Here is a 25,884-nt window from a genome sequence, read left to right on the forward strand (position 1 = left end):
CAAAACCCACCAAAAACCTACTGTACCCACATATAGGTGACACCTGCAAACATAAGGGCTATTGTAGTGGTGTACAGTTCGATACAGTAGTTTTTTGGTGGGTTTTGGAGGGCTCACCACACAATATAAGGGGATAATGGTGAAATGTGTAGCTGGGATCTTTTCTTTGAAGTCCACGGCAGTGATCCCTACAGGGGTCCCACTGCTCTGCTGGAATGCCTGTGTAGCTAGTTTACTAAGGGGTCCTTTTACTAAGGTGCGTTGAAAAATGGCCTGTAGTAGTGTAGATTCATGTTTTGGGAGTGCGCAGAATTATTTTTCAGCACACCTAAAAAAATTGTCTTTTTTTTTTTTTTTTACGAAAATGGACGTGCGGCAAAATCAAATTTCTGAGCGTCCATTTTGGGTCTGAGACCTTACTGCCAGCCATAGACCTAGCAGTAAAGAATTTGGGCTGTAATGACCTACGTGTGTCAGATGCCACTGCGCCAGAAAATAAAAAATATTTTTCAGACGCGCGTATCAGATACACACCAAAAATGAAATTGCCGCAAGAGCCCCATGGTAGTCGGGTGGTAACTCCAATTTGGCGTGTGTTGGGTGTGCATAGATGCCTACGTGGCTTACTACAAGGGGTCCTAAGAATGCTAGCCCCCCATACATCCCAATGGCTTGTTCTTGTTCATTTTTCCTTTGGACTTTTTTCCTCAAAATGGTCCTAATTGATAGATGCACTGAGCACAAAAACATCTAGCAAATGACCATTTTCAAAACAAAAGTTAGACGTTTTTCTGATTTGAAAATGGCCATGTATGCTACTGGATTTTTGGACGTTTTTCACAAAATGTCCAAAATTGGATTGAGACATCATATCGAAAATGCCACTCCACACCTCTAGGTAATATGGTGAAACAGTAGAAAGGAATTGTGGGTAGTTATTTTGGAAAAGATAGCTCCTTGGAGAGATGTAAAAGTAAGGGATAAACAAACAAGAACCTTGATGTACACATATTTAAATCCGTAAAAAGAGGACTACAGAGATTAAAAAGTTGATGGTATTGCTCTCCTGAGCAAGTTAAAATCATGCTGGAAGAGCACAATGAGCAAATACAGAAATACAATTTGCTACACTAAGAAAACTTCTTCACTAGTCTAGACCATTCATCCACTAATACAACTAAAGAGCTTTTTAATGTTGTAAATATACTGTTGAAACAGGGAACAACAGGGGGTAGGGAAATCTGTCTGTTGAGATCAGATGTTCTGTTAGATTATATGTTCCCTACTACTCATATCTTCATAGATTTGAACTATTTTCTAGGGATCTCTCCCTTGTTTATTGGTGTAGTTACCACTTAATCCTTCACAATTAGAGGATCAAGTTTCTGTTTTGAGGTTGTTGAGAAACCTGCTTCTGATCCTAGCACTACTAGCCTTCAGTTGCTGTTATGAGAGGCATAGGAGCCAACTCTGTGGGTGCTGAGTGTGTTTGAGCACCCCCAATATTGAATACATTCTTTTACTGTGTCCAAGGGGAGGTAATTTCCATTGAGTTTAGCACTCCCAATAATTTTGAAAAGTTGGCTCCTATGATGAGAAAGGTTGCTTTGAATAGAGATTTAGAAATCATAATCCAAGAACAGGTAGAAAACATTCTTGCCCTAGGCCATGGATGCAGGAGCTCAGCCCTTGCATGCAAAAACAGTCCAGGTTTGCAGCACTTGAGGCTTGAACTCCTGCATTTCTGTCTTAGGCCATGGTGTTATGGCCATGGCTCCTTCTAGGAAGAATGCTAAATTCAGGGCCTATATGTTCCAGTTAGTTTATAACTAAATTATATTTATGATTTGTTGTCTGTATTAATATTTATGTGTGGTATATGAATCATGAATTTATGTATATACTGTTGTGAACCAGCTAGAAGCAGAGCTATAGGCAGGTTATAAATTGTTAAAATGAAATGATAATGAAAGGGCCTCTCTGTATTGGAATTTCCAGCGCTGGATATCAGCGCTAACAGGGAGACTTACTGAAGAAGATAAACCCAGGAGTATATTGAGATCTCTTTAATTATTATATTAAGGAAGGTATGGAAGACTGTATGAAAGCTGAAATCTATAATGACCTCTAATGCTAGAGTCAATTTCTGGGAACCAATCTTTCTGCACAAGTTAGAAAAATCAGAAACTGCACCATTTGGAAAATCCAATTAAAGTAACCTAAGGATGATTTTTTTTTTTAATTTTTCCAATACTGAATAATGTGTACTTTACAGCTTTTTAGGCAATGTCTGTATCAAATTGTCCAAATGCTTCTGCACATTTCTCTGTGGTTATTTCTAAATCAAAAGTTACACTCAACCCTCAGAAACTGGCAGTAATGAAGCACAAGTATGTTTGACATAGGAATTGGAAACTGGAGAAGAAACAATTCTTGAGAAAGAAACGTGAGAGGTATGTTTACTAAACTGCAGTAAGTTTTTCCATATACCACACATTGGTTACAAAAATTAACATGCATTAAATGCAGAACTTCTGTAGAAACTGTTAGAGGTATGGCTAGCATCTGCCCTGCAGCTACCGCACAAAGTAAATGCATCGACAGATAGCTTGGTAAGTGCATTTATCTGCTGATGCATTTACCATAGCCCTATGCAATAAATGATTCCAATCCTGAGTATCACCCCCTACTTACCACCACAATCACCATCACCCCCAGTTTCTGATCACCCCTGAGAAGCCTCACTATCACTCTCCCTACTCCTAACCCCCTCCTAAGTAGCATCAAGCACCTCCACCCCCCAATTCCCTACAGTAGTATCACAATCCCCTGATCATTATCACCCCTACCTCTAACCTCTGAAGAAGCAACCAACCCTCCCTACCCCTTCTGACTCCCAACACTTACTGGGTTTTTCCCTGGTATCACAGAGGCAGTGAAAGAACAGTTCCCAGATACTCCTCTCCCATTATCCCACAGGTTTAAAATGGCAAATCTGAACCAGGGGCGTAGCCAGACACCCACATTTGGGTGGGCCTGGGCCCAAGATGGGTGGGCAGAAGAACGCCGCCCTGTCCCACAAGTGATTTGGTCTCTCACTCTCTTGCCTGCATGCCATTTGGTCTCTCAAACATTCCCCTTACCCTGCATACCTTTTAAATAGCAGATTTTCACCGGCAGCGAGCAGCAACTAATACACACCGCTCATGTTGGCCCCACAATCGTCCCTCTGATGCAACTTCCTGTTCCCACATAGGCGGGAATACATGAGAAGGAAGGCTGGTATGCAGGAGGGACAGTTGTTGGGAGTTTTTGGCTGGTGGGACTTGGGGATCCTTGCCAGCCACATCATAGGTGTGCTGCTACTGGGTGGGCCTGAACCCAAAGTGGGCGGGCCAGGGCCCATCCAGGCCCACCCTTGGCTACGCCACTGCTCTGAACCCTAGCAGTAATCTTATAGTACTACCAATAGAGGCCAAGCTGCCAAATAATGATGAAATGCATCCTCTTTTCTGTGTTGTCCTTCAAAACAATTTGTTACAGGAAAATTTCAAAATTCAGTGCTACACTGATCTACAGTCTCTCAGGTAACAGCCGATCACAAACAGTAAAGTTTCCTTCAGAATCGTTCTGTATGTCTTCTATAGATCAGAAATATTTATTTGTGCTAGCCCTAGTACTCTTGTCCTCTCGCCAAACCTGTTGACTTTTGCATGAACATCACATCTTAGAAAAATGTTTTACGATGCACAATAATCATAATAATCATAATAATAATCTATTTTCATTTCTAGTGCCCCTATTCCAAGCAGTCTTGCTTATATCCAAGGAATAAAATGCTTATATTTAAACTGAATACAAAAAAGATCCTCAAAACATAAATAATTCCCCCCCCCCCCAAAAGTCTGTAAACCATTGTAAAGTACAGTATCTCATAAAAATGTCAATAAGATATATTTTACCCCTATATCATTATAGGTCTGATATTCTGCAATAATACTAATGTCTTACAATAATTTTTATTAACAAATTCTTCTCGTTACCAGAATCCCCTTCCTTTCAAACTTTCCTCTAGCTGCTAGAGCCCCTGGAAGCAAAGTAGTGCATTATTCAGCCTCTCAAGGGTGTTGCGAGGCACTGTCTGGTCCTGACTCCTTAAACAAACACTTATTATTGATGTGTGGGCAGGACCCAGCAGTGCCTTGCAACACTCTTGAGTGAGAGGCTGACAACATGTTGGTTTTTTGAGCATCACACTCTAGCAGCGAGAGGAAGGGGGGAAAGGGAGTGGAGGAAGGTCCTGCACCATGTGTGTATGGGTGGGGGGAGAGATAGGGAGGAACTCTGTGCCGCAGCATTTTTAGAGGAAAGGCAGGAAAGAAATAGGATGCTGTGCTTGATGGACCTTCGATCTGTCCAAGTATGGCAGCACTTATGTTCTTATGTTTATATTCTTATGAAACAGCACCCCCTCCCCATCCAAACACTGGCAGCCATGCAGTTGGAGGACTCCCGCTCAGCTTAGAGAGAACAGTCTACCACATGCCCTCCGGGTGCCTAATTGAGGGCATCCTGTTATAATCCACACTTCTGAACAGGGTTTAATCAGCATAACTGATGAGAACAATAAAACAAAACAATAAAATATATGGGTCTGTCTGTCTGGTAAGGTTTGCCTCTTTGAGAATGATACCAAAATCTGCAATAGGGTAGACACTACTGATGCTGTGGTTAATATGAGGAAGGACTTAGTAATGGTCTGGAATTTCTCAGCTAAGATTTAATATTAAAAAATTTAGGGTCATGCATTTGGCCTGCCAAACCCCAAGTGAATGGTACAGTTTAAGGGATGAAGAACTTCTGTACAGGAAAGAGGAGCGGGACTTGGGTTTGATCATATGTGATGATCGTAAGGTGGCCAAACAGGTAGAAAGGGCAATGACAAAAGGTAGAAGGATGCTTGGGTGCATAGGGAGAGGAATGGCTAATGGTAAAAGTAGGTGATGATGCCCCTGTATAAGACTCTGGTAATACCTCATTTAGAATATTATATACAATTCTGAAGATCACACCTTCAAAAAGATATAAGCAGGATGGATTCGGTTCAGAGGACCGCTACTAAAATGGTCAGTGGTCTTCATCATAAAGACTATTGGGACAGACTCAATATGTATACTTTGGAAAAAAGGCGGGAGAGGGGAGATGCGAAAGAGACATTTAAATACCTACGTGGCATAAATGCATAGGAGGCAAGTCTCCTTCAATTGAAAGGAGGCTACTACTACTTAACATTTCTGAAGCGCTACTAGGGTTACGCAGCGCTGTACAGTTTAACAAAGAAGGACAGTCCCTGCTCAAAGGAGCTTACAATCTAATGGACAAAATGTGCAGACAATCAAATTGGGCCAGTCTAGATTTCCTGAATAGAGGTATAATGGTTAGGTGCCGAAGGCGACATTGAAGAGGTGGGCTTTGAGCAAGGATTTGAAGATGGGTAGGGAGGGGGCTTGGCGTATGGTCTCAGGAAGTTTATTGTAAGCTCTTTGAGCAGGGACTGTCTTTCTTCTATGTTTGTGCAGCGCTGCGTATGCCTTGTAGCGCTATAGAAATGCTAAATAGTAGTAGTAGTAGTAGGAAGTTTATTCCAAGCATAGGGAGAGGTGAGGCAGAAAGGGCAGAGCCTGGAATTGGCGGTGGTGGAGAAGGATACTGAGAGGAGGGATTTGTCCTGTGAGCGGAGGTTACGGGTAGGAGCGTAAAGGGAGATGAGGGTAGAGAGGTAATGAGGGGCTGCAGATTGAGTGTATTTGTAGGTTAGTAGGAGAAGCTTGAACTGTATGCGGTACCTGATCGGAAGCCAGTGAAGTGACTTGAGGAGAGGGGTGATATGAGCATATCGGTCCAGGCGGAAGATAAGACGTGCAGCAGAGTTCTGAACGGATTGAAGGGGGGATAGATGGCTAAGTGGGAGACCAGTGAGGAGTAGGTTGCAGTAGTCAAGGCAAGAGGTAATGAGAGAGTGGACGAGAGTTCAGGTGGTGTGCTCAGAGAGGAAAGGGCGAATTTTGCTGATGTTATAGAGAAAGAAGCGACAGGTCTTGGCTGTCTGCTGGATATGGGCAGAGAAGGAGAGGGAGGAGTCGAAGATGACTCCGGGGTTGCGGGCAGATGAGATGGGAAGGATGAGGGTGCCATCGACTGAGATAGAAAGTGGAGGGAGAGGAGAAGTGGGTTTGGGTGGAAAGACAATAAGCTCTGTCTTGGCCATGTTCAGTTTCAGGTGGCGGTTGGACATCCAGGCAGCAATGTCAGATAAGCAGGCCGATACTTTGGCCTGGGTTTCCGCAGTGATGTCTGGTGTGGAGAGATAAAGCTGGGTGTCGTCAGCATAGAGATGATATTGGAAACCATGAGATAAGATCAGGGAGCCCAGGGAAGAGGTGTAGATTGAAAAAAGAAGGGGTCCAAGGACAGATCCCTGAGGAACTCCGACAGAGAGCGGGATGGGGTGGAGGAAGATCCATGAGAATGTACTCTGAAGGTACGGTGGGAGAGATAAGAGGAGAACCAGGAGAAGACAGAGCCCTGGAACCCAAATGAGGACAGTGCGGTAAGAAGTAAATTATGATTGACAGTGTCAAAAGCGGCGGATAGGTCAAGAAGGATGAGGATGGATTAGTGACCTTTGGATCTGGCAAGGAACAGGTCATTATAGACTTTAGTGAGTGCCGTTTCTGTCGAGTGTAGAGGGCGAAAACCGGATTGAAGCAGATCGAGGATGGCATGAGAGGAGAGAAAATCAAGGCAGCGGTTGTGAATGGCGTATTCAAGTATCTTGGAGAGGAAGGGTAGGAGGGAGATGGGGCAGATTCTCTGGAATGAGGGGGCAAGGGATGAAGGTGAAAGGGGACAGAATCAGAAGCAATCTGAGGAAATATTTCTTCATGGAAAGGGTGGTAGATTCATGGAGTAGCCTCCTGGTATAGGTGGTGGAGACGAAACTATTTGAATTCAAGAAAGCTTGGGACAAGTATAGAGGATCTCTAAGAGAGTGAAAGGCTGAGTATGGCATGGATGGGCAGACTGGATAGGCCATATCTTTATCTACTTTCATTTTTCTATGTTTCTGTTTTTCAGAGGAAATTAAGATAGGGCAGCAGCTTCCACTAAAACAGGACTGATAAGAAAAAAAACAATATTAGGAAGAAATATTTATACAGGAAATATCCAGATAATACAGAAAAAATACATTATACTGGTATTCCTGTAGGGTCCAGAAGAAAAGAAAATCTCCAGCTACTATGTTCCTTGTTCCAATTTACTATTCAACAAATTCTTTACCTGATCTGGCTCAGAATAAGTGTATAAACCTTGTAATATAACAACTAAAAAGGAGAAGAAATAATAAACTGTCTAACAACAAAACTCTCCCAATCTCATCAAAAAGCAAGCTAGACAGGGTCTATTAAATTAATAGGCTTTGTCTAGCCTGTTTTTTAATGAGATTGGGACAAGTACATAGGATATCTAAGGGAGTGATAGGGAGAGAAGATGGCATGATGGGCAGACTCGATAGGCCATATGGTCTTTACCTGCCTACATTTTTCTATGTTGCTATGGCATTGGGGGGGGGGGGGGGTTGGAGAGCGCAAGATCTCTGTTTAAAAAAATGTATTTATGCAGGTCCCGGCCAATATTCAGCCGGAGTCCGCTTAGCTGTCTTATGCGGGCCTCAGCTGAATATCAGCTTGGACCCACATAAACCCCAGTGGCCACCACAGGGTCAATTAAACTTGCATATTGAGTGTCAGTGGCCGAACATGTCCCAGCACTGAATATCTGGGGCTAATTTAGCTGGTGATGGCTAGCATTTTTAAAAAATGCTGACCACTGCCAGCTAAATATTGACCCATGTGGTCATTTTGACATTTCAAATTGTAAAACGGATGTTCATGCTGGATGCCACCAGCACATGGACATCCATTTCTCATGTATTTTATAACAGAATCTGCTGTTTTAAAATACATGAGAAATGAATGCATGCCCATATGCATCATACCAACTTACTCTGAGTGGGACATCCTTTCTAAACTACTGTTCCACACTACTGACCTTAAGACCTGGTGGTCCTTGTTCTCCAGGAGGGCACACACAGGGAGCAAGTGTAGACCCTACATCACTTGGACCATTCATGCACTGTTAAGAGAAAGCAATATTAATATGCAAATTTATGGCTATATGAATTACAGTATTAGCAGTTTTCAGTCCAACCAATATTATCTGTTCTTTCAGCATAGGGGATATTGTACAGCTTATGCTGCATTTCTAGTGTTCTAGAAAGCTATGACAATCCTGTTGTTTTCTTTGAGGCTGTTGCTGAACCTCACCAAAGACATGCTGCAAAATGGCACAGTCAGGTTGATCTTTTATTATATGTATAGCAAGATATTGCCCTTGTATAACAAACTATATATATTTTCTTACAAAAAAGAATATAACTGTCCTGAAAACTGTCATATGTAATAAATATTAAGTGGCCTTTTTTCCAAAGGACCAATGCAGGTAAACAGAAGTTTATCCATTAAAAGAAATCCTTAAAATATTAACCCTGTGCCAAGGCATACGTTCTTACACTTTCCATACCACAATCACATTTCCCCGTAGGGCAGAGGGTTGGTGCCAGAAGTGAAGTTAAGATAGCTCCAGTTAAATGCTTCTGGGGTTTTAATTTTGAAATCCATGCATCAGCTTTATCCCTCACATTTTGCATCTTAAAAGTACATATATGGGTAAAGACAATGAATTTGGAAACTCTGCAAGGATTTTTCCCCATTAAAAATAAACTTGCAGGCCAGAGGGATTTTCCTTTGAAAATTGACAAGAAGCTGCCCTCTAAATATAAATTCCCTCACGTCCTTTTACTGAAATATACCTCTTTCTTTGAATAAATTACCTGTTACCAGTGATGGAGGAAGTCTTTGGAAAAAGGCATATACTACCTTATATTCAGGCTGAGTAAAAATGACCAAGCATACTATATATAATCTACTGTACCTCTCCATTCTGAAAAACAAAAAAGAATAAAAAAAAAAGTATATCAGCTTCCACGAATGAATTAAGTTTACCTCGAGACACTAGCATTTTCTATAAATGTCTGCACATAGCGAGTAAATTTATAACAAATCATTTATCTAGGAATTATTTTATAAAGACAAGTAGGCATCTATTTCTCTATATAAACTACTAGCATATGCAGCAGACAATGCACTTGGAATATAGGTGCAATCACTTACTCTTGCTCCAGACCAGTAAAGGTACATCTTTATGCACATACATTCATAGATTAAGGTGTTTCCTAATCTACATATATGTGATATGAGGTTTGATCAAAAAAATACCCAGACTCTGCACGTAACTCAATATTTGGTAAATGAAACGGGAAACTAGCAACATAAAATAATGTGGCCGTCATTTGTAAGTTGACAGCCACTGAGTTCATATCAATATGTCATTTCTTTTGAATTTTACACTGGGTTTTGTAATTTGATTTCCTTTACCCCAGCAAATTTTAAGATGGACCTGATCAAAGAGCAGCGTGTCTGTTTGAAAGTTTGTATCAAACTTGGAAACACAGTAACAGAACACTTCAGCTTTTGAAAACAGCCTTTGGAGGAGATCCTCTGAGTCAGACAATGTGTTTTGAGTTGTTCAGGAGCTTTAAAGAAAGCATAACTTCAATCAAAGATGATGAAGGACCGATAGGCCTTCAACTTCCAAAACCGAAGAAAAGGTTGTCCAGGTTTATGATATCATCCATTCCAATTGGCGACTGACTGTTATAGAGGTTGCAAAAAAAGTAGGAATATCATGCCGCTCATAGGCGGTCGGTGGCCCAACTGTTTGGGGAGGCTAAAGGGGCGGGGTTAGGGGTGGAGCCAGGGGTGGAGCTTAAATCCATAATTGTCTGATAACACACAGAAAAAATAAATAAATAAAAATAAAAGTCACAATGAATACCTTTTATTTTATTAAATTTAGATATTAGATATGTATCATATGTCAAAGAATAAAGTGGTTGCTCAAAGCATATTCTAAGCACAATCGCTCAACTGCAAAACACTATGCACAACTTTGTGCAAAAACACACTTAGAACCTTACTGTACCATAAATATTACACTGGGCAGAACCTAATACACCAATATACCACCCATACGGAAAATGCAGACCGTCAACAATATGAAACAAGGGATCATATCATCACAATTTTCATGTAGAGCCACAAAACACACTAATTCATGTTTAATGTGGGATAAAATGCCATAAATAATTAAATAAATATAAACTTTTAATGTTGAGCACCTGATTCTCAAAGTGTACATATTACAAACACTATAATGAAAATAAAATGATCTTTCAAATACTTTTAAAACTTATTTTTAGCACTTTTAAAATTTCAGGGGTCAATGTCTCTTTGGTATGAAGTGCTCATGTGCAGGAATTCAGCCTAGTTAAATATCTCCATGACAACCCAGGACAAGTCCAGCCAACCCCCCTGCTCTGCTCTCCCAGCAGGTAATCAAATTACAACTGGTTACAAAAGGCTACAGCTTTCACTGCAGCCTGCTGCTATTTAAACCCCCCAGAGCAGCTCGCCAGAGAACTACTACTACTACTATTTAGCATTTCTATAGAAACAGCTGATCCATCCTGCTGTGGCTGGGCAAGCCTCTTATACCGGGCGCCTATGATGCCGCTCTTGCCAAGACATTTTGACCAATGTTTTTGGTATGAGTCATTTTGCTGCAAAGTTTGTTCCTTGTCTCTTAACAGAAGACTAGAAAGAAAACATAATGGGAATCTCAGAAGAGCTTTTGGAAAGGGCAGAAACTGACCCAGACAACTTAGATAACATTATAACAGATGCTGAAAGTTGGATTGATAGATATGATATGGAAACAAAGCATCTGTCATCACAATGGAAAACACCTTCTCCAAAACTGAAGATAATTCAGCAAGTGACGTTAAATGTGAAACTGCTGATCATCACATTTTTCTATCATCAAGGGATTGTTCATCATGAATGGGTACCAACAGGTCAAACAGTAAATCAACATTTTTATCTTTAGGTTCTGAAGTAATTACTTATGTCGGTGAGGAAGAAGCAGCCTGAAAGAGGAAAAATGTATCATGTATGTTGCATCATGACAATGCACCAGCTCATGCTTCCCTTCTGGTTTGGCAGTTTTTGGTGAAGTACGTGCAGGGGCATTTTCAAAAGAAACGTCCAAGTTGCGATTTGGACGTCCTTGCAAAACGGCAAAATCCAGGAGCGGGGAAACCCGTATTTTCGAAAAAAGATGGACGTCCATCTTTCTTTTTGAAAATACCGTCAAAGACGTCCAAATCCTTAAATCTGGATGTCCCTAGACACAAATGTTTCTGACTTTCAGCGATTTTCGAAATCAAGGACATCCATGTCAAAAACGTCCTAATGCAAGCCATTTGGATGTGGGAGGAGCCAGCATTTGTAGTGCACTGGTCCCCCTGACATGCCAGGACACCAACCGGGCACCCTATGGGGCACTGTAGTTGACTTCATAAAATGCTCCTAGGAACACAGCTCCCTTATCTTGTGTGCTGAGCCCCCCAAAATCCCCTAAAACCCACTCCCCACAACTGTATACCACTACTATAGCCCTTACATGTGAAGGGGCAACTAGATGTGGGTACAGTGGGTTTGTGGTGGGTTTTGGAGGGCTTGCTGTTTCATCCACAAATGTAACAGGGGGTATGGGCCTGGGTCTGCCTGTCTGAAGTGCACTGCAGTACCCACTAAAACTGCTCCTGGGACCTGCATGCGCTGTCATGGACATGAGTATGACATCTGAGGCTGACACGACATATTTTTAAAGATGTTTTTGAAGGTGGGAGGGGTTTAGTGACCACTGGGGGAGTAATGGGAGGTCATCCCCGATTCTCTCTGGTGGTCATCTGGTCATTTTTGGGCACCTTTTTGTGCTTTATTCGAAAGAAAAACACGTCCGGGTGAAAACGTCCAAGTGTTCGTCAGGGACATCCTTGTTTTTTTCGATTATGGGTTAAAGACGTCCAAATGTAAGGTACACCCAAGTCCCGCCTTTGCTACACCTCCGACACGCCCTCTTAAGATTTGGGCGTCCTTGTGATGGACTGCAGTTGGAAACATCCAAAATCAGGTTTCAATTATACCGATTTGGACGTCACTGGGAGAAGGACGTCCATCTTCCGTTTTGTGTTGAAAGATGGACGTCCTTCTCTTTCAAAAATGAGCCCAAAAGTCACCCTCACTCTCTAGCCACCTTACTCACCTGGCTTGGCCCCCTGTGAGACTTTTTTTTTGTTTCCAAACTGAACAGCTTGTTAAAAGGATGCTGTATTCAAATGACTGAATAAAAGAAACTTCAGAGGCTGATCTAAGAGCGATTCCCAAAAGTGCCAACAAGAAGTGCTTTCAGAAGTGGAAAAGACATTGACAGTAGTGTGTAGCTGCTGCATGGGATTATTTCAAAGGGAACCATTTTAATTTAGAATAATTTTTTATTAATAAAGTTATTTGATCAAACCTCGTACTTATGAACTCTGACCATGATCTGTCCAAACTCTACCCCTGTACACAGCCACCAGTAAAGTGCATGCTATCCTGTCATGGTGCATACTTTTACACCAGTCAGGATATTATAAGAGGTTATTTACATATGCCACATAAACACAGGAATTACATTATTAAATTATCTCCTTAAAGTAGTATAATACACATTTACAATAAGATACACATGTTCACTTAAAATTAATGGGAATGGCTATTACGGCACGTTATGGCAGTTGATGGAGTGGAGGAATAGCATAGTGATTAGTGCAGCTGCCTGAAAATGGGGGGGGGGGGGGGGGGGGAATGGATAACTGGGTTTCAATTCCTACTGCAGCTCCTTGTGATTCTGGGCAAGTCACATAACTCTCCATTATCCCAGGTACAAAATAAGTACTTGTATATAATGTGAAAACCACTTTGATTGTAACCACAGGAAGGTGGTATATCAAGTCCCTCCCACTTTCACTTTCCTTTAATGTTAGATAAAGAGCAATAATACATTAGATATCATCGGATACATAATAATGAGATGCAAAGCGTGCAAATTCATGCAAAACTATGTAAATTGAATAATACTGCTTGCTTGCTGTGAACTCTGCAAGCCACATTCCCCCGATATTCAGATGGCTGCAGTCAGTGTTTGTTTTAAACACTGATTGGTGCCGTCTAAATTATCCCCTGATATTCAATGCCATGTCATATCTGGAAACTGGCACTGAATATTGGAGGATAATTGTGGGTGGGCTGGATGCCGGAACTTATACGGGCCTGGCCGCTATTCAGCTGGAGCCCAGGTAAGATTTATGCAGCCCCGGCTAAATATCAGGCCAGGGCTTGCACATATTTTTTTGTTTGTTTGTTTCAAGAGCCCCTGAGCCCCTGACAATGTCACCTCTTTCCCTGCCTTCCTTCTCCCCCTCCCCCAAGCCTGCAGCAAGAACACCCCCTGGAAGATTCCCCCCAACCCCCAGCTGCCCAGGTAGGCCCTCCCCCTGGGCCTATCTGTATCCCTGATAGCTCAGTGGGGTCCTTGGTGGCAGGAAGCAGCCCCTTTGCTCCTGCTCCTTGCAGCACTTCTCCAAAATGGCTTCTGTGACCTCTCACATCAGCTCATGGTACTTTATGTAGCACCACACAATGACATGAGAGGTCACAACAGCCATTTTGGAGAGGTACCACAAGGGACAGGAGCAAGGGGGCTGTGCTACTGCTTCCAATGATCCCGCTGGGGCCTACCTGTACAGCTGGGGAGGCAGGGAGGGCCCCTGCTGTGGGGAGGACAAATTGGGAGGGAAAGAGAGGACATTTTAAGGGGCAGGAGGGGCCTTGAAGGATTTTTTTTTTTAAACCAGAAAAAAAGTTTATGCGAGTGCCGGCCCAATATTCAGTGTCGGCACCCGAATAGCTATGCAGTCTTATTTAGTACAGCTTTTGAGCTGTCCTAAATTATGCTGCTCAGCTATGCGGGTACCAGCACCGAATATTGCCGGCACCTGAATAACCTCAGGCTGTTCCCCAGAGCTGCCCCTGATCTGTCCACTTTCTGTTTGGGTGGTCTTTGGGGATATTCACTCTCTGGTTAAGAGACGCTGAATATCCCCACTTAAGTGGTGGGAAGCTTAAATCACTTTGAATATCATTCCCATTATTCCTGGAAGAATAATTCCAGCTCAAAGGTGGTCATATTTTTCCACCTGAGAACATCAGACCACACAGCTCTGGCCCAGTGCTTCTGGGCTGCTTCTTAAAGGGGCTGGGCTGATGTATTCCCCCTGTATAAGGCAGCTTGACCAACCAGCATAAAAATATGTACCATGACATATTGGTGCATATTTTACTGGTGGATGTGCACGAGGTGAATTCTGAATAGTGTGCAGACAGAATTAGTACTTATGTGCATAGATTATGAAATAACAGTCTATGTGTGTGTGGTATGTGCAATGTGTGCACCTACGTTTACACCAGCTCTTGAGCAGGTACGCATAATTGTGCCTACATTGAAGGTTTTCTCTCTAGTATTTTATTCTTAGAAGTAGGTACTTGCTTGTCTTTATAAAATAGGTCTTAATAAACGATCTTGGTAGACGCCTACCCATGGTACTTTGTTAGAAAATTACCCTCCAGATGTATGTAAACAGCATGCTGTAAATTTCTGAACCTGAAAATAAGTGGTATCCAAATTGTTTAAGGTCAGTTTTCCACCTTAATCATAACTTTATGAGAACACATTGATTCGTATCCAGTTCTGCTAACATTCAACATGTTTGGCCATCAAGAAGTTGGACAACACAAGCTATGTAATCATAGTTAGCTCACCCATTCTTTCTTCATGGTACACATTTAAACACATCATAACAGCCAGATTCTGCTGGTATACTTACAGTTCCTGGAATTTCACAGGCTCTTTCCCTATTATTCTGCTCTGGATCACAATAGATTCTTAGTTTCTGGAGATCAAACTGTAATTTAAACCACAATAATCTAATTTTAGTTATTTTATATGAAACATAACTGTTTAAAATAGTTTCAATTATTGATAACATTTCTTTGAGTCTTACTATAGAATGACTTGCTTTTTTATCATTCTTATTCAGTTTCTGTTCATGATTTTTATTTTATTTTTAAGTTGTATATTGTGCTTACCTACAGCTCATTACATTAAAAAAAAAAATCCAGAAAGAATTCAACATTGAAGTGGGCCCTGTGACTCAGTTTACAGTGCTCTGGCAATGCAGGACAGAGGATATGGGTATGGATCTCTGCCTGAAGTGAATTGGCACTTGGACTGGCATACACATATATCTGTGTGGGAAGAAAACCACCAGAATGGTGGAGGTACACTAAAATCCTACTCAAGGAACTACACAAAGCAAAGAGTAGGAGAGGTAGGCTCTTCCAAAAACCGGAGCAGATGCATGCAATAAAATCAAACCTTTATTCCAAGATACAAACTAACATACTGGACTCGACACAGCTGTGTTTCGGCGCTAAACAACACCTTCATCAGGAGTCTACAACATAAAATATACAATACACTATTAAGGACATTTGTGCAGAAAGCTAAACATGTATATATATGGTGAAAAACAACTAAGTTAAAAAAGGTCAATAATATACAAATATATGTATATAAATCAAATAAAGGTTTGATTTTATTGCATGCGTCTGCTCCGGTTTTTGGAAGAGCCTACCTCTCCTACTCTTTGCTTTATACACATATATCTGCACATGTGCTAGAATGCTATTCTTCCCATAGATATTGTTGGTATTGGGAAAACTGTAGCTGGGCACAGAATTCTAATACACATACATTATGCAATGTGCCAGAATAGCGAAGATACTTACCTGTAGCAGGTATTCTCTGAGGACAGCAGGCTGATTATTCTCACACATGGGTCGGTGATCCATGCCGGCCTGGGAATCGGCATAAGACATAGCAAAATAGAAAAAGATTTGCCAGAGACTTTTGGCACGCATGTAGCGGCGCACCGCGCATGCGCGGACTGACTTCCCGCCTGTCGCGCAAGCGCATTCTTCAGTTAGGTTCAAAAGCATAAAGAACTAAACAACTCCAAGGGGAGGTGGACAGGATTGTGAGAATAATCAGTCTGCTGTCCTCGGAGAATACGTGCTACAGGTAAGTATCTTCGCTTTCTCCAAGGACAAGCAGACTGAATTATTCTCACACATGGAGTATCCCTAGCATGCAGGCTCACCCAATACAATAAACATTGGTCAATTGGGCCTCACAACAGCGAGGTCATAAAGTAGATTAACCTGAAACTATATACAACTAGTTGAGAGTGCAGCCTGGAACAGAATAAAAATGGGCCTAGGTGGGTGGAGTTGGATTCTAAACCCCAAACAGATTCTGCAGCACCGATTGCCCAAACCGACTGCTGCATAGGCTATCCTTCTCAAGGCAGTAGTGTGAAGTGAATGTGTGGACTGAAGACCATGTTGCATCTTTGCAAATCTCTTCAATGGAGGCTGACTTTAAGAAAGCCACTGACGCAACCATGGCTCTAACATTATGAGCTGTGACATGGCCCTCTAGAGTCAGCCCAGCTTGAGCATAAGCGAAGGAAATGCAATCTGCTAGCCAATTGGAAATTGTGCGTTTTATGAAGGTGACTCCCCTCCTGTTGGGATCAAAAGCAACAAACAACTGGATGGACTGAAAGGCTTCGTCCGCTCCACATAAAAGGCCAATGCTCTCTTGCAGTCCAAGGTGTGCAAGCTGCTTTCACCAGGGTGGGCATGAAGATAGGGAAAGAATGTTGGCAAGAAAATTGACTGGTTCAGATGGAACTCCAACATCACTTTAGGCAGGAACTTAGGGTGCGTGCGGAGGACTACTCTGTTGTGATGGAACTTAGTATAAGGTGCATCCACTACTAGGACCTGAAGCTCACTGACCCGACGAGCTTAAGTAACAGCCACAAACAGCAAACCTCTCATGAAGCGAACAACTAAAGGCTGTTCTGAGATAGGCTTACCCTCTACATGCTGATGATAAGCACTGATTGCACTAAGGTGAACCCTTACTGAGTTGGTCTTGAGACCAGACTCTGACAAATGTAGAAGGTATTCAAGCAGGGTCTGTGTAGGACAAGAGATAGGTTCTATGGCCTTGCTGTCACACCAGACATCAAACCTCCTCCATTTGAAAGAGTAACATCTCTTAGTGGAATCTTTCCTGGAAGCAAGCGAGACACGGGAGACACCCTCCAAAAGACCCAAGGTAGAGAATTCTAGGCCCTCAACATCCAGGCTGTGAAAGCCAGAGACTGGAGGTTGGGATGTAGAAGTGACCCCTCGTTCTGAGTGATGAGGGTCGGAAAACACTCCACGGTTCTTCAGAGGACAATTCCAGAAGAAGAGGGAACCAAATCTGATGCAGCCAGTAGGGTGCAGTCAAGATCATGGTTCCGCGGTCTTGCTTGAGTTTCAGCAAATAGTTCTCTAACGTGGCTAACACAGGAAAGGGAACTAAAACTGGCTTACAAAAATGGCCACTACCGCATGGACTACAACTGGAAACACAACAGGGCACACTCTGACCCAGTAGGCAGGGGGAAAAGCACCATGGGAGAAGAGCCTACCAACTACCAACATCGTGAGACTATAACACATGCTAATGAAATCACGGAGCCCAATACCCTATACCCACCACAATGCAATGCTGATGTGACCCTTTAGTGCACCCGAGAGACACATCTGACCCAGGGAAAGGCTCTCAGAGGATACAACACATTCTGCTGTCATGGAGGTGGGTACGGCATTTGAGGCTGGCATAAAGGCTGGAAAAAAAGTTTTTAAAGTGGGTTTTTTTTGGTGGGAGGGGGTTAGTGACCACTGGTGGAGTCCGGGGAGGTCATCCCCGATTCCCTCCAGTGGTCATCTGGGCAGTTGGGACACTTTTTTGGGACTTGTTCATGAAAAAAAGGGTCCAAAAAAAGTGACCCAAAATCGTGGTAAAAACGCCTTTTTTTTTTTTTCGATTATCAGCTAAAGACGCCCATCTCTCCTCGGCTGATAACCACGCCCCAGTTCCGCCTCCACCACGCCTCCGGCACACCCCCGTCAACTTTATTCGTTTCCGCGACGGAGTGCAGTTGGAAACGCCCAAAATCGGCTTTTGATTATACCGATTTGGGTGCCTTTGCGAGATAAACGTCTATCTCCCGATTTAGGTCGCACTATAGGCATTTTTCTCTTTCGAAAATAAGCAGGATAGTCTCTAGTACTCTTGGCTCTCTTGAGGGCACAATCCACCACCATGGAGTTATGGGGTAACTGAGACCTCATCAACTCAGGTTCACCATGGATCCAATACTGGGAATTAGTCTTCTTGGGGATCACGGGGCCAGACAGAGGGAATGACCAGTTTCGCATAAGGACTTCCCGGAGGACCTTATGCAAAGGAGCCATTACTGCCTCCTTAGGTAGAGAGGTGTAGTCCAGGACCTTGAGCATCTCAGCCCTGAGCTCATCATCCACATCTACGGGGAATGGAATGGCTCCAGCCATTTCCCACACAAATGAAGAAAAGGAGAGGCTCTCAGGAGGAGACAGTCTCCTTTCAGGTGGAGGGGAAGGTTCAGAAGAAATCCCAAAGCCTCATCGGAGGCAAAGTACCTAGGATCTTCCTCTGACTCCCACAAGCGCTACTCCTCAGTGTCAGAAAGCACCTCCCTCAGGGACCTCTGAGACTGAACCTGCATCAATGATGAAGACCTATTGCCTCAATAGCGATGTTGAGAGGCTGACACCTGCATGAACTGGGTGAAGTTTCCTCCACCGACGTCGATGAGGAGCCAACTTGGGTGGAGCTGAAACTGGAGCCGCAAGCGGCACCAAGCTTGTGGACCGCACCGCAGGTGGAGGGCCAGACGCCACTGCAGCAGATGGCACAGCAGACGCAAGCACCCACAATGCCGAAGCAGATTGGTGCAACAGTCCTTCCAGGAGTTCTTGAAGCAGGGCCCATATGCACTCATTGAGATCCGCCATCAGAGAAGGCTGCGGGGCCAGTGGAGAAGTTAGTGGCAGAGTCGCCTGGTGCTCGGGAGCAGGAACCGGCCTGCTGAGAGGCCGATGCGTGCGCACCTCCTGAATGGAGGGGGAGCGGACCTCCTGGTGCTGACGCTTCTCGGGTGCCGAATCCCTCGGCACCCCGGTGCTCCTGGCAACATGTGTCGAGGGGGAATAATGTTCGTGCTTCTTAGCCTTCTCTCAATGCACCCCACCAAAATGGTGCCGAAGACAACGTCGAACCCCCATGCCGCCTCAGGGTTGAGTCCGACGATGACTGGTCCCGGGGGGACTGCACAGCAGGAGGTCTCAAGGTAGGTGGAGACCCACTCGATGTCTCACTGCTCCCAGCATGTTGTGGCCTCTCAGGGGTCATGCCTACCTCCACTCCCGATGTCAATGTGTCCCTCGATGTCAATGTCAATGACGCCGACCTCGGTTCCGCTGCCGATGTCAAAGGGCCGGACCGAGCCCCAAAACATTTCTCTGGGCTTCTTGAGAAAGTTGAGTCCTTTTCTTCATACGAAGGACACAACGAGCTGGGCTAAGGTCGAGCCCTAGGCACTGGATATATCAGGAATGGGTATCTGTGCCTGAGATGGTCCGGTTGCACCGAGTACAATGTTTGAAGCCACTGGGAGTCTTCGATGACATGGAAGGGAAGACTGCACTGGCAAAATCAAATAGCTCGATTGTGCCGAGAAAAAAAGGCACAAAAAGGGAGAGACCCGACCGCGCAGCCTAAAAGACGGCCGCTACAAAAATAAAGGACATTTTAACAGGGAGAAAACCAAACTAAAGAAAATAAGGGGAAACTTTTATTTTTATTTATTTATTTTTTAACAAACTAAAAAGTAACACAAAAACCAAAGGAAAAAATACTTCAAAAGTTGAAGAACGCTCTTTCCCGGGCACACACAGAGGAGCCACAGAAAAAGCTGTCGCTCCTTGCGCGGAAGAAAAGAAACTGGAGTGCGCTCGCGCAACAGGCGGGAATTCACTCTGCCCATGTGCGGTGCACTGCTGCACATGCACCAGAAGGCTCTGGCAAATCTTTTTCTTTTTTGCTATGTCTTATGCCGATTCCCAGGCTGATGCGGATCGCCAAGCCAGGTGTGAGAATAATTCCGCCTGATTGTCCTCAGAGAAGCTATGTCACACACAAAAATCCTAAGATCACTGAAAATGGATGTCTAACTTAGAAACCTAAATGGAAATACTCACTCAGCTATGAATTTCAATTTGAGAGAGAACTATTTTAAAAAGTCATTTCTATATTTAAAGAAGTGCTGCATGGATGTGAACTGACATTTAGAAAATTGTGTTTCCTGTATGTGTATAAAGTTACATATTCTCTGCAGAAATATTAGTGTATTAAAATGCCAGCTGTCTACCACTTTACTGTTTGTTCCAGCACCCCTTCCCCTCAGTTCCTTGTCCCCTGCTGTTTTTAAGACCCATCTACTATAACAAAGCCAGAAAATATGTTGTGGGTTCTATGCTCGCAGTAAAGGGAGCAGGTATGAAATTCTCACTCATGCAAATTACCGCTGGACACACCCCCCAACACTAGAAAATGAAAGTGTATTTTCTAGCGCCAGAATGGTGCGCAGGAATGCTGGAACTAATGCCAGGCTCCTGGGCGAGCCTGGTGATAGGACCAAATCATCATGTGCCAAACCGGCACAACCCTTACTGTCCTTTGATAAAAGGGCTCCTAAGTCTGGCATTTTGTAAATACCTAGCTAAAGTTTTCCATTGGTAGATATTTCAGAAGGATAGTTCCAGATGAGGGAAAAACACAGCAACGAGAACTCGCTTTGAGAAATGTATATGGAAGAGCAGCTTTCTTCAATCACTGTGGACTAGCACCCTCCCATCTCCGTGCATCAAGATCTTCTAACTTAAAAATTCTTTCCTAATGTGCATCTAGATTTAGGGGGTCTAAAAAATTGAACAGGTTAAGGACAGAGCCAGTTCAGTTCAGGGAAGTGAAGTTAAGTACACAACAATGATTTTCAGGGCAAGGTACTTGCCTTCAGTGAATTAATATTTATTTATTTATTTTGGTGCATTTTTACCCCACATTTTCCCACAAGAGCAGGCGCAATGTGGCTTACATTAATTCAAGAGGAAACAATACAATACATAGATGGCACAGATGCGGAATGAGACAGGAGGGGAAGGAACATGGGATAACACGGGGAGAATGTCAGGGGCGAGGCAACCGGTGAATAACCTGTACAGTCAACAAGAGAGAGAGGTTAAACATTGGATTAGCCAGTGGAATAAGCCTTGTCGAATAAGAATGTTCTTAAGGACTTCTTGAACAGGTGGTGTTCGACAAGCTCTTTGAGCTGTTTTGGCAGGACATTCCAGGATTTTGGACTGATGTAGGGGAAGGATGAAGCATAAAGGGTCTTGTATACATTCCTGCAGGTGGGATAATGTAGATTGAGGTAGGTCCTTGCAGATATTAGGGCATTTCTATATAGTAGATCGATTAGATTGAGCATGTTTTCAGGGGCTTCTCCATATATTATCTTGTGTGTTAGTGATCAGATTTTATATGTAATACGGTCTTTTACAGAGAGCCAGTGTAGTTGAAAATGTAGTGGGAGTAGAGGAAAGATGCAACAGGGAGAACGGTGTGCAAGGAGGGGAAGAAGGGTGGCTAGAGAAGATAGAATTTGATGGAAGGGCAGAAGAGCTGGAGGGAGGAAGGAATATATGCCCTAAAGTTAGATGCCTCTGTTTTATGATCCTAAATGTAAATGTAGGGATCTATTTTCAATCCAATCCAATACATAAGCTCATAAGATCACTAAAAATGGAAGTCTAACTTAGAAACCTAAATGGAAATACTCACTCATCTATGAATTTCAATTTGAGAGAGAACTATTTTAAAAGTCATTTCTATATTTAAAGAAGTGCTGCATGCATGTGAACTGACATTTAGAAAATTGTGTTTCCTGTATGTGCATAAAATTACATATATACAGTCCAGGTCTGGCTCTTTTGGGTTTTCTTTTAGAAGCGATGGGGATAAGAATGGTGGTGGTGATGGTTGATTGATTGGGTTTTTATGTGGCTGAAGTGGGTTCAGGGGTGGATTCAGGCACAGAACCCAAGTTTCTCTTAAAGGTAGCATGAGCAGGTGTGTGGTGAAAATCTGTTAATCCTAAGGCAGGGATCCGAAGCTCCACAACTCAAGAAGGAGCTAGTAAGGCGCATTAGACGCAAAAATTTGCTGACTGTGCCATGGGAATCCGAAGCCGTGTGACACAAGAAGAAAGAAGAGCTGCAGCCACAGTCAAAGTGCTGCAGTATTGCCAGTAGGGATCCAAATCTTGCAGACAAAGGATTGAAGAGCTACTGCTGTTGCCAAAATGCAGCAGGGTCTGCCCAGGAGTGCAGAAGTACAAGGCTGGGGGGGGGTGGAAGGAAGAGAAAAGGGGGGAAGAGTGAGGATGAAAGGAAAGGAGGAGATAATGAAAAGTAGAGTAAAGATGGAACAGGGAGAATGGTGTGCAAGGAGGGGAAGAAGAGTGGATAGAGAAGATAGAATTTGATGGAAGGGCAGAAGAGCTGGAGGGAGGAAGGAATATAAGGGGAAAGGGAATAGAGGGCAGGCAGGATCCAGTGTGAGGGGGAAGGGGATAGAAGAAAGGGAAAGAAAGAATGCAGAGGGAAGATATACAAGAAAGTACAAAGTCAGAGGTTGGGGAAATGAGTACAGGGAGGGCAAAGTGAGTATATGGGAAGATGGACATGATGTCTATAAGACAAGAGGTATGCACACACCCAACCCCAGAGAGATTCACCTGCCACTCCATTCTACTCTCCTCCTCACACACCCACTCCACCCCACACACCCTCCATCCCATACCACATTAATAATACCACTGACAGACATACTTACCTTGCCTCTAACCATCTACACAGCACCTGCCTTTTACTGGGTCTATTCCCACCAAGTCCTGCACACAGACATGCATGGGTTTCCAAATGAAGGAAGGGGAAAACAGTATGGCTCTACAGCTTATAGAAGGGATTTTGAATTTAGCTCATAACTTTTTTTTCAGTGGTAGCTTGAGGTGAGTTACATTCAGGTAGTCTGTATTTTCCTAACCCCAGAGGACTTACCATCTAAGGGGTCCTGTTACTAAGGAATGCTAACAGATTTAGCGCGTGCTAATGATTAGCATGCGCTAAATGGTAAGCCACCTGTAGGAGTATAATGGGCATCTTATCATTTAGCGCATGCTAATCATTAACATGCGCTAAATCTGTTAGCACGCCTTAGTAAAAGGACCCCTAAGTTTGTACCTGAAGCAATGGAAGGTTAATGGGTGTGACCAAGAACAGAAAAACTGCAGTAGGATTTGAAGGGTTTCTCCTGCTTCACAGTTTGTTAGACTACCCCTGCATTGCTTATCCCTGGGTATAAGCAATAAGGAATGGATCTACTCTGGGATCCTGGAGTGCCTGTGTCCTGGATTTAAAACAGAATGCTGAGCTTGATTGACCTTTGGTTTGACCCAGAATGTCGGTTTGACCCAGAATGTCGCTTCTTATGTTCTTAGCAGGTATTCAGCTAGCGATGCTCGACGTTTTGCTGAATGCTGCCAACATTATGCCCAGAAATTCAATGCTGGGCTATGTCCGGGCTTCAGCACTAAAATTCCAAGTTTTCAAAGCTGGCTAAACCATAGCCGGTTAAGTGCGATATTCAGCACTTAACTGGCTATGGGGCACCGCATAAATATAGGGCTGACGTTTATGCGATCCTGTTTATGTGGTGACCTTGGCTGGCTAAGTGCTGAATATTGCAGCCAAGTGCTGACTTCACTCCTGTACGCCCCCAAAATAGTGACTTTTGAGTTACGCATTAACCAGACATTTTCAGCAGCACCAACTGGTTAAGTGACACTGAAAATGGTTAGCCTCCAAACAAGTGATTTAACTAATCAGGAGCCATTTCTGGCTGGTTAAATAACTTTGAATATCGACCCTTATGTTCCTATGAGTCAGTTTTCACAGTAGCCACAGACTTTAGATATAGACACACTGTTTGAAAATATCCTCCTGTAGAATATGTGACAGTTTCCATCCCAGATATTTTCTTCCCAACGTTTTGCTGGATAAAGAAGGTAAAATTAACTTAGGAACTTTCTATTAAAAGTCCAGACAAGTTACATCCGAGATCTTCTGAAGTGTAAATTAGATCTATTTATAATCTAGACCAGGCTTCTGCTGTGAATCATCCAACATCAACAAATGTACTCAGCTTAGTTTGTCAACATCTGGAAAGTCTGAGGTTTCCCTATTCACAGAGCCACTCAGCTCAATCATGTATGCAATCTGCATTCTATATACTTCTGATGTAACATATGGATTCAGATGCATAAGGGATATTTTGCAGTCCATATAATAACATATAGAAATCTTTCAGATGGTTTTTAGTGCAGTAAAATAAGGAGGCAACATTCGTGCTACCATTTAAGTTTATATGTTCATTAACAATTTTACATTTAGAGAACTAAGGGGCCTTTTTACTAAGCTGGAGTTAAGCAGCTAGTGTGGGTTTTACCACAGGATAGCCATTAGCATGGACCTGAGCTAATGGCTACTGCATGTTAAAAATCATTCAGTGTGATTTTTTTTAAACTGAACTATCTGCTTAACATGGGTAGGGGTAGGTCATGGGTGGAGAAGAGGAGTGGCTGCCAATGACAGTGCGTGGGTGGTGCCATATGATCGATGTCATGACTGCCGATAGCCCTTCTCCCTTCTCTAACTCCTACAAATAAGCACAGTATTTGGATCTTGTTCCCTCTCCCCTCCAATATTCTGAAGATGCCCCAGAACCTACCAGGTTCTTAAGGACAAGAGTGATTCCCCAGTCATTTATCGGTGCTAATTGACAATAACTGGAATTTACACATGCATCTTTATAGTCACTATTCTCTAAAAATGTGCATGTAAATTTTTCCACATGGATCTGAAAAGGGGGCGTGGCCATGGAAGAGGCATGGGCAGATCAGGGACATTTCTAGGATTTGCACGCAGTGTTAGAGAATTCAGGGGATCTATGTCTAGTTTAGGTGCGAAGATTTACACCAGAGTTCAATTCATGCCCATAATTTGGTGGGATCCCGGCATTAAGCACTATTCTATAAACGGCACGCAACCTGGATTGCTGTTCATAAAATAACACCTTAGTGCTCATTTTTTTCACTGCCAGAGTTTGGGTGCCATTTACAGAATTGAGTCCTAACTGCACAAGTGACAGTGTGTGAAGTACCTTGCACTAACTTATTTATTTATTTATTTATTGCATTTGTATCCCACATTTTCCCACCTATTTGCGGGTTCAGTGTGGCTTACAATACATTGTGAGTCATGGAATTACATTGGTTACAATATGGTTATGGGTTATATTGAGAAGAGTTATGCAGTCCATCCCCATTCTTCATCCTTAACAAAAGAAACATTCAATGCTTCCAGAAGATTGCACTTAAAATGTGAAATCTGTGATATTGATTGCATAATATAATTTATATGGCAGATTGCTCATTATTATCAATACTTCTGCATTAGGGTTGGTAAGGACAGCAAATAAATCCTGTCATCATTGTTCGGGCCATAAATAAGCTATGGAGGCAATTCAATTCTGTAAGTGGGTGCTTCAATTTAGGCATTCAAAGTTACATGG

General features: G+C 43.0%; 1 protein-coding gene across 2 annotated transcripts in view; it reads right to left on the reverse strand.

The window, feature by feature from the left end:
- The window catches only part of COL21A1 (collagen type XXI alpha 1 chain), a 353,696-nt gene that overhangs the window by 207,119 nt on the left and 120,693 nt on the right, over nucleotides 1–25,884 (reverse strand). For both annotated transcript variants that reach the window (XM_030198983.1, XM_030198984.1), the window contains exons 7-9: nucleotides 15,011–15,088; nucleotides 9,055–9,063; nucleotides 8,113–8,196 (exon numbers count right to left, since the gene is read on the reverse strand). In XM_030198983.1, the coding sequence (XP_030054843.1) occupies nucleotides 8,113–8,196; nucleotides 9,055–9,063; nucleotides 15,011–15,088 (171 nt within the window). The remainder of the gene's footprint in view (nucleotides 1–8,112; nucleotides 8,197–9,054; nucleotides 9,064–15,010; nucleotides 15,089–25,884) is intronic.

This window comes from Microcaecilia unicolor, chromosome 3 (assembly GCF_901765095.1).
Source record: "Microcaecilia unicolor chromosome 3, aMicUni1.1, whole genome shotgun sequence".
Classification (NCBI taxonomy): Eukaryota; Metazoa; Chordata; class Amphibia; order Gymnophiona; family Siphonopidae; genus Microcaecilia; species Microcaecilia unicolor.